This window comes from Phacochoerus africanus, chromosome 11 (assembly GCF_016906955.1).
Source record: "Phacochoerus africanus isolate WHEZ1 chromosome 11, ROS_Pafr_v1, whole genome shotgun sequence".
Lineage (NCBI taxonomy): Eukaryota > Metazoa > Chordata > Mammalia > Artiodactyla > Suidae > Phacochoerus > Phacochoerus africanus.
This window is the reverse complement of record NC_062554.1, coordinates 41,842,829-41,857,266: the sequence shown is the minus strand read 5'-3', so window position 1 is coordinate 41,857,266 and position 14,438 is coordinate 41,842,829. Positions and strand designations below refer to the sequence as shown.

The window sequence follows — 14,438 nt, the reverse complement described above, 5'->3', positions numbered from 1 at the left end:
GGACACTTTTATTCTGAGAGAACAATTTAGAGACAACCCTTATCAAGTCATTGGAGGTCCTCTGGAAGGGACCTCACATTCATACTTTTAGGGTCAGCAAGAACCAGGGCTGTAGGGTCTGTACTTTGACATAATATTAAGTTGGTTTCTCTCAGTGAGTTGTGGGTTTGGGACTATGATCCCTGATTCCTACTGGAATCTAAAGAACAACTGGATACCAAATTCTATATAATTTTCTAAAGCAAATAAAACTGCTATTATGCTCCCACTAAGTTTTCTCCTATACTTCACATTTTCTCTGAACTTGAATCATTTAGACAGCTCCTTTCTAGGTCATACGGTTCTTAAACTATGAATTGATGAGGTTTTGTTGCTCTGTCTTCATACTCAGCACTGGAAACAAATCTTTAGATTTGGTTTCCTCTTCATAGCAGCATTATTCACAATATACAAAAGGTAGAAACAACCCAAGTGTCCATCAATAGATGATGAATGGATAAGCAAAATGTGGCATATACATGCAATGAAATATTATTCAGCCTTTAAAAAGGAAGGACATCCTAATGTATGCTATAACATGGATAGATCTTAAAAACATTATACTAAGTGAAATAAGCTAGTACAAAGGACAAATACTATATAATCCTCTTCTGTGAGCTACCTAGAATATTCTAATTCATAGAGACAGAAAGTAGAAAAGTGGTTGCTGGGGACTGAGTATGAGGGGAAAGGGGGCATGGGTGGTTTAAGGGATATGAAGTTTCTATTTTGGATGACAAAAAATTCTGGCGCTAGATCATGATAGTGGTTGCACAATACTATGAATGTAGTTAATGCCACTGAATTATACTCTTAAATAGTGTAAGTTGTAAATTTTATGTATAGTTTAACAATATTTTTAAAAATTTTGTTGTCTCTTACCTCGGATTCATTCAACTATCCTTGCAGTATAAGTGAGGTCATCTAGAGAGAATGGTTGATACTGTTTTCTGTATTTTTCCTCTAGCAAATGTAATTTAAGAACATGTTAATCTGATTTCTAATCACATGATCAGGTGGATGGATATTATTAGTGTCATATGCAATAGTCATGTCCCAGGCATCAATAATACCCACGTTGAGATCCATGAAAATATCCCTTATGATAAGATTCTGAATATAACCATGAAAATCACTGAATATCTCTGCATTTTGAGCCATGTCCCTAGTGTTTTCACTTTTCAGTATCACTTTGGTCTCCGGGCTTCTTAGGAACAGACGTTCAATGGCCCTTTGAATATTGATGGCCCTGCGGGCAAAAAGGTTGATGGGGAAGGGTCGGAAATGCTGACCAATGGTAATGACAATGACTGTGTCCCTGTCTCCGGCTATCCGGTCAATTTCCCGTGGGATGTAGTTGTCAACCTTCACTGAGTACCGAGTTTGGGTAACAATCGGATGACTGTGCTTTTTCCACTGAATCAAAGTATGTCTTTCGGCATCCAGAAGCATATGTGTTTCAAAGGCCCCAGCTCCATGAAGATCAAAATGTTTTAAGGCTGATGGAAAACAAATCAATAAATCTTTTAACAAAAGGAAAAGGATGTTATTTTTAAATGCACAAATTTGTAAAATTCTAACCAAGATCCCTTCTAAGAGCATCGCTGCTTAGGGGAAGAAGAGAACTTGACCAGCTGCCTTAAAGCCATCACAAAGTTTTGAACTTATTATCAGCATATAGAAAGAGGAAGAAAAATGTTAGTATTTGTGAACAAAGAAATTAACTTTGCAGTAAAAGTGCCAATCCAAATATTAGGCGAATTTTAAAAAATAATAAACATCAGAAAAGGAAAGCAAAGAATTAACAGCATTGTGAAAATAACCACTGAAGGCAACTATAGTTTCAAAATAAAAATAAAATATGTACTTTTCACCACTTTTTGAAAGTAGAAAATCCACTGACGCAGGGTTGAATCTCCCATGAGGTAAATAAGTTTTCTCTTCAAGCAGTTATTTATATTTTTTGGTTCATTTAACTCGATCTGTTTGCAAAATGCTGCAATCCACCTTTTTTCCATGGTGTAGCCACTGGGGAAAGGAGTCTTCATGCCAAGCTGACATTTTGTTTCTATGTTCTTACTCTCTGGTAATAAAAATTCCCACAGTAAGCAACTTTTATTATCACAAATTATTTCAGAAAATTTCTGGAGTTCCCGGCATGGCACAGTGAAAACGAATCCAACTAGGAACCAGCAGGTCGCAGGTTCGATCCCTGGCCTCACTCAGTGGGTTAAGGATCCAGCATTGTTGTGAGCTGTGGTGTAGGTCACAGACGTAGCTCAGGTTTGGCATGGCTGTGGCTGTGGTGTAGGCTGGTGGATACAGCTCCAATTAGACCCCTAGCCTGGGAACCTCCATTTGCCAAGGGCCCTAAAAAGCAAAAAAAAAAAAAAAAGTTCTCACTTTCTTCCTCTTTTTCTTCTTTTCACTCTATCCTTTATCTCTGCCCCCCTCTCTTCCACAGATATTTATTTAACAAGATCATGTTAAATTGCAAATTCCTAATTTATCCACCCGCCATCCCCCAGCCACGACCACTTTCCCTTTTGGAAATATAAGTTTGTTTACACACCACTATGTGTAAAATAGATAACCAACAAGGACCTACAGTTGAGCACAGGGAGCTACACTCAATACTTTTTTTAATGGCTACACCCACGGCATATGAAAGTTCCTGGGCCAGGGAATGAATCCGAACCACAGCACCTACAACTGTGGCAATGCCAGATCCTTTCACCCATTGCGCCAGGCCAGGGATTGAACTCAAGCCTTCACAGTGACCTGAGCCACTGCAGTCAGGTTTTTTTTTTTTTTTTTTTTCATTTTCTTAACCCACTGCACCACAGCAGGAACGCCTGTACTCAATATTTTGTAATAACCTAAAAGGGTAAAAGAATCTGGGGGGAAAAAAAAAAGATATATATAATATATGTGAATTAACATTTTGCTATACACCTGAAACTAAAATATGGTAACTACAATTAAAAACTATTTTAAAAAGGGCATGAGTTAAAAGTTGCCACTTTTGAATAATCTCACTAATGAATGGTACTTCCTAGAGTGGGAAGATAATTTCCTTGTGCATTTGCAATGTTTCCCTAAGACCATGCAGTTGTGAGACAGCAAACCAAATCAGGAAGAAATGCATGGCAGTGAAAGAGCAGAGCTCAGTGCCCAGCTGACCATCACATCCATGACACTGGCCAGGCAGAAGTGTAAATCTCCTCCTCCTCAAGCTAATTATCCACATTCACAAAATTAGAAATTGGTGTTACCCATTGTTTATTTTGAAAGTAACAGAATCACATCCTCTAGTTAATAGGAAAACCCCGCAAATATTTTTGGTTGTGCCCAGAACTCAACTTAATATTCTGTGTGGTCTGATTAGTGCAGAGGAACACTTCCATCTTATTTTTTTGCCTTTTCTTTTTCTTTTCTTTTTTGCTTTTTTTTAGGGCCACGCTTGTGGCATATGGAGGTTCCCAGGCTACAGGTCTAATCAGAGCTGTAGCCACTGGCCTACAGCCACAGCAACATCAGATCCAAGCCACATCTTTAGCCTACACCACGGTCACAGCAATGCTGGATCCTTACCCCACTGAGCTAAGCAAGGTCAGGGAGTGAACCGGCCTCCTGGATGTCAGATTCGTTTCGCCGAGCCACAACGGGAACTCCCTCCATCTTATTCTGAATACTCCACTTTGAAAACGGCCTAAGCTGTATTCGCTGATTCGTATCAAGCTTTCCATCCATGTATGAGTTGTTGTTGGGATTTGGGGTATATCTTTAGGGACCTAAGTTTATCCATGTTGAATTATACAAGGTTTATAGATGACTCCAAAAAATGTCTGGCACTATCTTCTAAGAAACTGCCTGACTTTACTAGAGAGGACTGTTGAGGCAAGAGGGAAACCACTGAGATGTTAGGATTCAAGTGGCCTCAAAGGTCAGAGATGTTTCTTGGTGTAAAAGTTAGGTATGGATGATGGTTGCCATGGCAGAGAAGGGATCTGTCTTCCCCAAAGACTGAATCTGAAGCCTGGGGTCATTGTTTCTTTGTATCTGTTTCCCACAGTATTTGGCCAAGATCTTTGCCTATAGTAGGTCCTCAACAAACATTTTCTAAATACATGAGAAAAAGGCAGTGGGTAAACATATAGTCCATGGACTGCTAAAATGGAAGTAATTTACTTTTCTGAAATTCACTTTAATTCCAGTTATAGCAGAAACATCACTTTTATGAGTGAGATGGCTTTGTATTGACCACTGAAGTTTATATGATAAAACTGAAAAAAAAAAATGCACAGAAATTGCAATTCATAGAAATTTAACTGAAATGATGTAGCTGAAAGAGAGATTAGAAACCACCAAAGAAATTTCCTAGCTCTGTAGTTCATCAGAGACACTTTCACAAGTACCCAATTATTTGGCTTTTCAGGGATAAATCCCAAGTTGAAATACAAATAACCTGTACATTTGGAGAGTAGGCAGCTGAAATGGAGGGTTGCCTAGCCTTTTATATCCGACTCGAAGATGAAAATTGGTTTAAATTGATATGAAAATAATTTCCAAGGATGAAACCCCTTCTGCAAAACCCAAGATGATGAATACTGTTTGTCCCAGGAAATGAAAGATTAAAATGGTTACTGTGCAAGAAATATTTCTTAAAGTAAGAATGTCCTTTAAATGGATAAATTATAAACACAACAGACTTACTGTTACATGGTAAGACCTTGATGGAGGAAAAGTTCTTCATTATTTCAACCCCCATGTTGACCCTTCAAGAAATGAGAAAATAAATTAGCCTGACAGCTGTCCAGACGTCAGAGGAAGAATGAACCACAGGGGACTTTGAAGAATTAAAGCACTCTCAATGCTCTGCAAATGCCTTTTTACTTTATTTTGATATATTTTAGATATTCTAGGGGAAGTAAATGGGCCGTGATTCTAGAAAACGGTTCTCTCCTAATGACAGTGATCCAGAGACCCTGATCACCACCTTCCACGTACTTAATCAAATCGATATCTCTTCGATTTGACCTTCTAAATGGTTTTCTCCCATATGCCATCTTCTCCACCTTTACCTCTCAGGCCTTCATCACCATGCCCCAGGCCAGTCCTTCTCCAGCTTGAGTGTGACTTAGAACCAGTGCTCAGCTTCATTCCCACTGTTTCTGATTCAAGAGTTGTAGGGCACTTGAAGAGATACCTGTACTTCTGGGTTCATAGCAGCATGATTCACAATAACTTGATATGGAAACAACCTAAGCGTCCATCAATGGATGAATGGATACAGAATAAGGTGGTTTATAGAGACAATGACCATTACTCAGCCTTAAGAAAGAGAAGCCTGCCGTTTGCAACAGCGTAGATGAACCTAGAGGACGTTTTGCTAATGAGACAAGCCAGATACAGAAAGACAAATATTGCTCGACCTCACTTTTCTGTGGAATCTAAAACAGTTGACCTCGGGAGTTCCCATTGTGGATCAGCGAGGTAAGGACCTGCTGTAGTCACCATGAGGATGCGGGTTCGATCCCTGGCCTTGCTCAGTGTGAGTTAAGGCTCTGGCTTTGCTGTAAGTGTAGTTTGCAGTGTAGTTTGCAGATCAGCCTGGATCCGGCATTGCTGTGGTGTAGACCGCAGCTGCAGCTCCGATTTGACTCCTAGCCTGGGAACTTCCATATGCCACACGTGCAGCCAAAAAAATAAATAAATATAAATAAAACACAATAAAAGTCAAACTCCTAGAAACAGAGGACAATGGTGGTTGCCAAGAGTTGAGGTTTGAGGAAATGGAGAGTTGTTGGTTAAAGGGTACAAACTTTCAGTTATAAGATGACTAAGTTCTGGGGATCTAATATACAGCATAATGAGTATAGTTAGCAGATTTCAAGTATACAGTAATTATTACTAAGAAAACAGATATTAAATGTTCTCACCATACGCTGAAAAATGCAAACTATGACGTTGATGAATGTTAATCAGCCGGATTATGGCAATTGTCTTACAATGTATATGTGTATAAAAACCTCACATTGTCCACCTTAAATATATACAGCTTTGGTTTGTCGATTATACCTCAGTAAAGCTGGAAAAAGTTAGTTTTCGGGTGGGGTTTACAAATTTGGATTTCTAGTAAGCTCTCAAGTGATATGGAGGCAGCTAACATAAGAACGATACTTTGAAAACTATGTCCTATGTTGTTACAATACTGTCTGTCCCTTTGGTTTATCCCAGCTAGATACATCCTCTATGCTCTCTGTTTTATTCCCCTACAAAAAATCTTGCCATGACTTTCTGTCATCAATCCACAGGATAAGGACAAGCTCCTTAACTGGCATGACATCTTCTATGAGTGTCTACTTCTCCAGTCTCACCTCCGTGCACTCTCCTCCTTCATGAATCCCCCAGGAGTCTACTTTCTGTTCTCTCTTATCTCCTTGAGACAAGAACTTAGGTCAATCTTTTCCACTATAATATTTCGAGGGGCTGGTACAGTGAGTATCAAAGAAGGACGTCCAGCCACAGAGACCTCCAGGAGGGGCAAAGGGTATATTTTCCAAAATGAGAAGGACTGCCTGAATCCCAAGAAAGGGAATTTCTTTTTAGATTAAGTGAAAAATGTTTCCCATATCAAGGGTGCTAGAGGTCTGGAAAGCAGAGGGGCTGGGGTGTCTGGACAGTGATAGCTTCATAAAGCGTTAGCGTCCTGGGAGACAGTGCTATAGCCCACTGACTTTAGAATAAGATATATTGGGATTCCAGTTCTGACTCTGCAACTTACTAGATGCAACCTGCAGTGGCCCAGATATTTAATGTCTGTGCTTAAATTCCACAAAGGTGAAATGGGCATAGTGATGGTCTCTCCAGAATATCTTACTGAGGATCTTTTCAGACCTATCTTTGGCACAAATTAAAATCTGTCCCACTGGGAAACTTAAACTTTTGCCCAAGTTTGAAACTTTTATTCCCCCTCATCTCTTCCAGGTAAGGTTGAAGTTGACAAAAGAGAACAGTACCTGAATACCTTGTTTGTAAATTCGGTTATCAAAGCCAAACTTAGAGTGGGAAATTAAAATTAGGATTAAAAATATATATATTCATGGTCTGAAGGCATTCATTTCAATGTGTCTCGTCTAGTATTGAGTGTGTGTATTACATTGCAGAAGGAGTCGTAACATTAGAAACAGAAGAGACAGAATCATCAATAACTATGTTGCCTATATGATTTCTTTTTATGTGATAACACCTTGTTTATTTTCCCATCATAACTATTAATAAAACTTTTTTTAAAAGACTTTTTATTAACTCTGCAGAAGTGAGTATTTGAGGAGGTAGCATCTGATTCTGCAGCCAGGGCTAAGAGAGAGCACTCTGGTGGGAAAATGTATTTTACTGTGTGACAAATGGAAGAGAGACAGGCTTAGTCCTTGGAATTGTGGGAAAGAAAGATGTCATAGAACCTGTCTTGGATCTAAGAAGGGGCCCTGGAGCTTAGTGATGGAAGGACCCATGAGAGTTCTTCAACCCGGAATCACCTATGAAGTCAACTACTCCTTGTACGTGCACTAAATCACCCATGAGAAGATTCAAATCTCTCCTCCATGCAGTGGGGTAAAGAATAAACATCTTGAAGAGTGCAGGCGGTCCAGGAATTAAATGTTCTTTGGGAGTCAGGCAGATTATTGTCATGAACGTAGCCGCGTGGAGAAGCATGACTGGACCCAAAAATACTGATCTGCTGATCTGCCAGATCAGGGACTTAGCATTTCCTGAGAGCAGCAAGGAGAGCTCCTCCAACCCAGGCTGCAATGAGGACCATTTCAAGAGGGAGCCAGATGTGGCCAACAGGGAATAAGGATAGCAGCACAGATAGTTTCTGCCCACAGAGTGAGACATTGTTCTGAGACCTTCATTTCTGTGTCTCCATGGTTATGTTTCCTTTAGTAACATATTTGTTTGAAAAAGTCCAGCCTCTTTTGGATAAGGATAAATGGATTGTTTCATACCTTGACCAGGAAAACAAAAAGAAGTAAAGGTCACATAGGTGTGGAAGGGAAATTTTATAGCCGTGTCAGGCTGGGTGTATCCTCCACCTTGCCCTATGTCATTATAATGTTTGAGTTGGATTTGAACTTGAATTTCTAGGCTTTAGGCTATCCGGCTTGCTCTTCTGAACCCATATTGGAAAACCAAGGCCCTTCTACAGTAGCATTTACTAAATTATGGAACAAAGAACCTGGCCCATTAAATAACTCCTCCATAGTCATACAATTTGGGGATATGTTTTGTGCTCAATCCCACTGGAAGGAATAGATACTAAAGTCAATGAGGTCTGATGCAAAGAAACCTTTCCCAGATTGCATATACTTATTCATTCATCCAACAGTTGAGAACTTTCTACATGTTAGCCATTGTACTAGTCCTGTGAGACAACATGGTGGCCCCCAAACTTCCTATCATATGCAGATGGCCTTTAAGGCTCTGACCTTTTTTTTTTTTTTTTCCCCTCATTGCATTCCATGCCAGCTTCACTGGCCCCCTCAGGATTCCTGGAACATTCCAGCATGCTGTTGCTTCGAGTCCCTTCTTGGAAATAGTATTCCTCCCAAAATTCACTTGGCTCACTTCACTCAGGTTCTAGCAACCTACCTTCAGGTTGGTGTTCAAGACAGGCCTTAGCTGACCATTCTTTTAAAATAGCATCCAGCATTACAGTCAAAATCTCTTTATGTTGATGACTTCAGGTTACAAATTATTTGTTTGTTGTCCTTCTACCCATTCGAATGTTGAATTCTCAACACCTGGAGCTCTGTCTGGAGTATAGAAGGTGCTAACTATAAATTGAATGAATGAATGGTGAAAAAATGTATTGCCTCACAGAGCTTATAATTTAGCAAAGGGTATAAAATACACATTTGGAATTTAAAAGTGTAATGAGTACTATGATTGGGAAAGAATAGAATGGGATGAAAGAATATGGGACTGGCATTTTACCCAGACTTAGAGGAAATGTTTAGATGAAGCCTTGTGAAATGCCTGAGTTGAGAGAGAGCATGCATGGTCCATTTGTGAAACAAAAGAATTCAATTGACAGAGAGTAGAGCAGCGTAAAAGTGAGATAAGAGACTCTAGGACTAGGCAAGCCCTTGTTAACATATTAAAGAGTTTGTATTTTATCCTTAGAGCAATGGAATCATATGAAGGGTTTTAAGCAAGGAAAAGTAAAAATCTATATTTTAGAAACATTAGTCTGGGTGCAGTATGGATAGATTGAAGGAAACAGGCTGTGAGCAAGGAAACCATCTCTGGAGATTGTTGCAATAATTGAAGTATGATGAGAGTTTATACAAGGATAGAGTCAACAGCAATAGGGTGAAATGGCTGGGTTCAGGAGATATTGGGGAGGTACAATTCACAGGATCTGGTGGTTCATTTGATATAAATGGTAAGGTAGACTACCCACCCCCCCGTTTTGTTTTGGTTTTTTGTCTATTTTTCATAGCATCTATTAATCTATAGGATAGGAATACACTGTAGAAAATAGTGGTCTATAGAAAATTACTGAATCTGGAAGTACTATAAACCACAGAGAACTAGAGACCTTAAATTGCTTCATTGGTATAGTCCTTTCAGCACATAGGAGTATATGGGGAGGTAAGTATATTGATATATATATAGGAATACCAATATATAGGAGTATATTGGTATACTCCTTTCAGCAAATAGTTCAGGACAAATAAAACCACAGCTGTCGAGGTGACCTCTAGGGGGCTCTGTGAATGTTTCCATCTGAAATGACTCAACCTAGTCAACATTCATTGACCTAAGGGAGCTTGATTAAGAAAAGTTATTAGGTAGAGGTTGGTCTGAACGTAAGTCCCCCTCTTTGTATCAATACTTCTATTTACCTTTGGAAAAGGCTCCATTCTTCCTTTGTAAGGTAGGAAATGTTTGCATTCCTGGTGGTCATGTGGGTCAGTGCCTCACAGGGAACATGTGGTGGTCTCACACAGTAGAAGGCTTCCCGGTCACGATGGTCCAAGTACTTGCACAGTTCAGCATTTACATGGAGGGTGAGACCACATTTAGAGGGGACCCAAGAGGAGCCACGGGCAAAGTAGCCTGTGAAGTTCACCTTGTCGTAGCCTTGGTTCCTTGCCCTCCAGAGAGCTGACACCCCTTCACTGGGGTGGATGAGCAGGAGAGACAGAGACACCTGGCCCTCCCAGAACAGAGTGAAGCTGACAAGGTAGGTGCCATTGTTGAGGTCGCTCACCTTTCCCGAGGCGCCTGCCTGCAGGGCTGGGGAGGACATCCTGGCCCTCAGGAAATCCCCGCCATATGGCTTCCTGCGTCCCAAGTGGTCCCTCACCTCCAGCAGGACGTCCAGCTGATCCCCCTTGCAGTATGTGTCCTTAGGGCTGAGGATGGTGGCTGTGCTGTGTGTGGCGCTGGTGGTGGAGGTCACGTGGGTGAAGGGTCTGGGTGGGAACAGTTGGTCTAATTTCTCCCTGATTCCCTCTATTCTCAACTCCATCTCTATTGGTGAAATCTCTGAATTCAGTGGTTCTTCCTGGTAGGAGGACTTTCTGAAGATGTTCCAATAATTCAGAGAGCTAGGTTTTCTCAAACTGGAAAAAAACTGAAGTACTGAAGATAAGGGATATATTAGCAGCAAAAATGTGGCTTCCTTTTCAATATAAAATTATTATGGTTTATTTTACACATACTTGAGTTGAAGTAATCACATATCAAAAACCGATTCTAGCTAGATTTTAGTTTTAGAATCACAGAATGGATTTCCATGAAATGTGACTTCTGTTGCCAGCTGATAATTTCTTTTGGAAGTCACTGGCTTAAAAATTAACTATATGAAATAATTATATGCTATTTAATAATTGGATTTTTAAATGTTTCCTTTTGCTGTCTCCTCACTTATTTTTCTCTGTAAAATTGTATAGCCATATTATAGGCAATATGAAAAACAGCACATTTTTAAAAAATATGATTCTTCCTAAGCTTTGCTATCTTTATAGGATATTTTTTAATTATTATGTCTACTCTTTTTCCTTCTATGAGTGTATTTTATCTACTTGTAATTATACTAAAAATATAGTTCTAGTTAAATCTAAACATATAAAATAGATAACCAACAAGAACCTGCTGTATAGCACAAGGAACTATACTCAGTATTTTATAACAGCCTGTACAGGAAGAGAATCTGAAGAAGAATATACACACACATACATATATGAATTGAATTTATATATACATATATAGGGATCACTGTGCTGTATACCTGAAACTGGCATGATATTGTAAATCAACTATATTTCAATAAAAATAATCCAAAAAATAAAATTAATAATTTAAAATAGCAAAACAAATAATAAAAATAGTTATTTTTTGCACCCAATACCACATTTTACAAACATTTTAATACTGTCATATAATTTTCATGATCATTTTTAAATGGCTGCATAATAGTCCATCAAGAGGATATAACAAGTTGTGTGGCCAATAATATTACACAATTGAATTATTGCTATTCATTTCCATTTTACATCACATTTGGATAATTCCCAGCTTTTCATGTACATAGGATTACTTCCTTATGATGGATTCCTAGGGATGGAAGTATCAGATCATATATTTTTGAATTAAGTAATCAATCAAAGAACATAACCAATTTTATTCTTTTTGACAGTCAAATACATTCTTAGGAGTTTACATTTTCAATATGTATAACTACCTGTAATGCCATACCAGTGTCTCATCTGTCATTGCAGCAAAGTTATATGTAAAAAGTTATAGGAGTTTCCGTTGTGGCACAGGAGAAATGAATCTGATTAGCATCCATGAGGATGTGGGTTCAATCCCTGGCCTCACTTAGTGGGTCAGTGATTTAGCATTGCCCTGAGCTGTGGTGTGGGTCACAGACGCGGTTTGGATTCCATGTGGCTGTGGCCCAGGCCAGCAGCTGCAGCTCTGATTCAACTCTTAGCCTGAGAATTTCCATATGCCGAGGGCATGCCCCCCACCCAATAAAAAAGCAAAAAAAAAAAAGTTATATATAGTGCTCCTTAACAAAAGTATTGAGAGAAATAGTCAAATGAAAAATTTGTTTAGCAGACAATACATGCCAAGTATTCACCTGGACAATAAGGTAACTGGAGGAAATATTACCACCAGTTTAAGTCTGTTCAGGTCCCAAGAATCTCCCAAGCCCTATGGAGATACATTCAGCCGTGGCCTAAAATGACATGGGTGAAACCAGGGTTGGAAACCTACCAGTTTTTTTTCTTAATTGGCTTGTTTGTGTTTTGCTTTGTTGTGTTTAAGTCAACTGCTATTTAATATGTATACGGAAAGGCTTGAAACCCGGGTGAACTATTTCCTCTGTCATGACTATAGTCAGACTTTTCTAGGTTGGGGAAGGGCTAAATTAGAATTACATATATACTACTATATATAAAATAGATAACCAACAAGAACCTACTGTATAGCACAGGGAATTATACCCAGTATTTTATAATAACCTATAAGGAAAAGAATCTGAAAGAATATATTTATATATTCTATATATACACAGATGTACACATACATATATATGTATGTATATCTGAATGACAGTGCTATACACCTTAACACAATATTGTAAATCAACTATACTTCAATCAAAATTTTTTGGTTTATTGAAGTATGGTTAGTTTACAAGGTTAGTTTTTGCTGTACAACAAGGTGACCCAGTCATCCATCTACGCACACCCATTCTGATTCTTTTCCCACATGGATTATCACAGAATATTGGGCGGAGTTCTCTGTGCTATTCAGCAGGTCCCCATTGGCCAATCATTCCATATACATAAAAATTTTTCTGGAACAAGATATTTAGTTATACCAAAAGAATTATATAACATCATATATGTCATATTCTAAGAATGAGATCATTGCCTGAATAAAAGAGTCATACAAAACCCATCTTATGACTGATGACTTTGGAGAGCTGCATGCTTACCGAGGAAAGGAGTTGGTTACCTTAACTAAATCTCCTTTACAAAATTCAAAACTTTAAATACTGTTGGTTAAATTAATAAACATTGTTATTAAAACTTTTTGTAGAAGTTCCCGTCGTGGCTCAGTGGTTAAAGAATCCGACTAGGGGAGTTCCCGTCGTGGCGCAGTGGTTAACGAATCCGACTAGGAACCATGCGGTTGCGGGTTCGGTCCCTGGCCTTGCTCAGTGGGTTAAAGATCTGGCGTTGCCCTGAGCTGTGGTGTAGGTTGCAGACGCGGCTCGGATCCCGCCTTGCTGTGGCTCTGGCGTAGGCTGGCGGCTACAGCTCCGATTCGACCCCTAGCCTGGGAACCTCCATATGCCGCCGGAGCGGCCCAAAGAAATAGCAAAAAAAAAAAAAAAAAAAAAAAAAGAATCCGACTAGGAACCATGAGGTTGTGGGTTCCATCCCTGGCCTTGCTCAGTGGGTTAAGGATCCGGCGTTGCCGTGAGCTGTGGTGTAGGTTGCAGACGCGGCTCGGATCCCGCCTTGCTGTGGCTCTGGCATAGGCCGGTGGCTACAGCTCCGATTAGACCCCTAGCCTGGGAACCCCCATATACTGCAGGAGCAGCCCTGGAAAAGGTGGAAAAAAAAAAAAAACTTTGTAAATTTGACAGATGAAGATGGAGACTTACTATTGGGTTTTTTTAAATAATTTTTTAAATAATTTTTTTATAGCTGCACTCAATGGCTTATAGAAGGTCCTGGGCCAGGTATCGAATCCAAGCCACAACTGGTGACCTACATCACAGCTGTAGCAATAGCAGATCCTTTAACCCACTGTGCCAGGCTAGAGATTAAACCCAGGCCTCTGCAGCAACCCAAGTCACTGCAGTTGGATTCTTAACCCACTGTGCCACAGCGGGAACTCTGATTTAAATACTGTTTTTAATTGCATTTATTTTAATACTAGTGTGTTCCAACTTTATTTTCCTTCAAACACCTATTTTACTGATAATATTCTCTCCTGTATGGTCTATTTCCTTTGTTCAGTCTTTTTTCTTCCAATGTTTTTTAATTTCTTGGTTAATGTTAGTTATTCATATAACAAACATCTTAACATGTAGACTCTCAATTTTGCAGAAAATATTTTTATTCATGTCCTGACATTTTTAGAAGTATTTAATGTTTATAGTTAAAGCACTGAAAAATTCCTTTGTAACATACCTCTATTGTTTCTAATCTTAGACTGTTTTCCACATTTTCATTTTCTAAATATTCAATTCTATTTTTTTAAACAAGAATATGTTCATTTAGTGGATAAAAATATCCTATCAGTAGAGCACAAAAAAAATTTTTTGGCTGCACCCTTGGCATGTGGAAGCTCCTGGGCCA

The 14,438-nt window shown here is 39.1% G+C and overlaps 1 protein-coding gene across 2 annotated transcripts in view; it reads right to left on the bottom strand.

Annotated features, from left to right (window-relative positions):
• Positions 1 to 510: 510 nt before the first annotated feature.
• The window catches only part of LOC125111802 (NXPE family member 2-like), a 31,167-nt gene continuing 17,239 nt past the window's right edge, over positions 511 to 14,438 (bottom strand). The window contains exons 3-6 of one of the 2 annotated variants that reach the window (XM_047753903.1): positions 9,954 to 10,687; positions 4,756 to 4,817; positions 1,907 to 2,122; positions 511 to 1,538 (exon numbers count right to left, since the gene is read on the bottom strand). In XM_047753903.1, the coding sequence (XP_047609859.1) occupies positions 1,003 to 1,538; positions 1,907 to 2,122; positions 4,756 to 4,817; positions 9,954 to 10,687 (1,548 nt within the window). In that variant the 3' untranslated portion in view covers positions 511 to 1,002. Of the gene's footprint in view, positions 1,539 to 1,906; positions 2,123 to 4,755; positions 4,818 to 9,953; positions 10,696 to 14,438 lie in introns of both variants that reach the window. The other variant, XM_047753904.1, reaches the window with a different exon arrangement.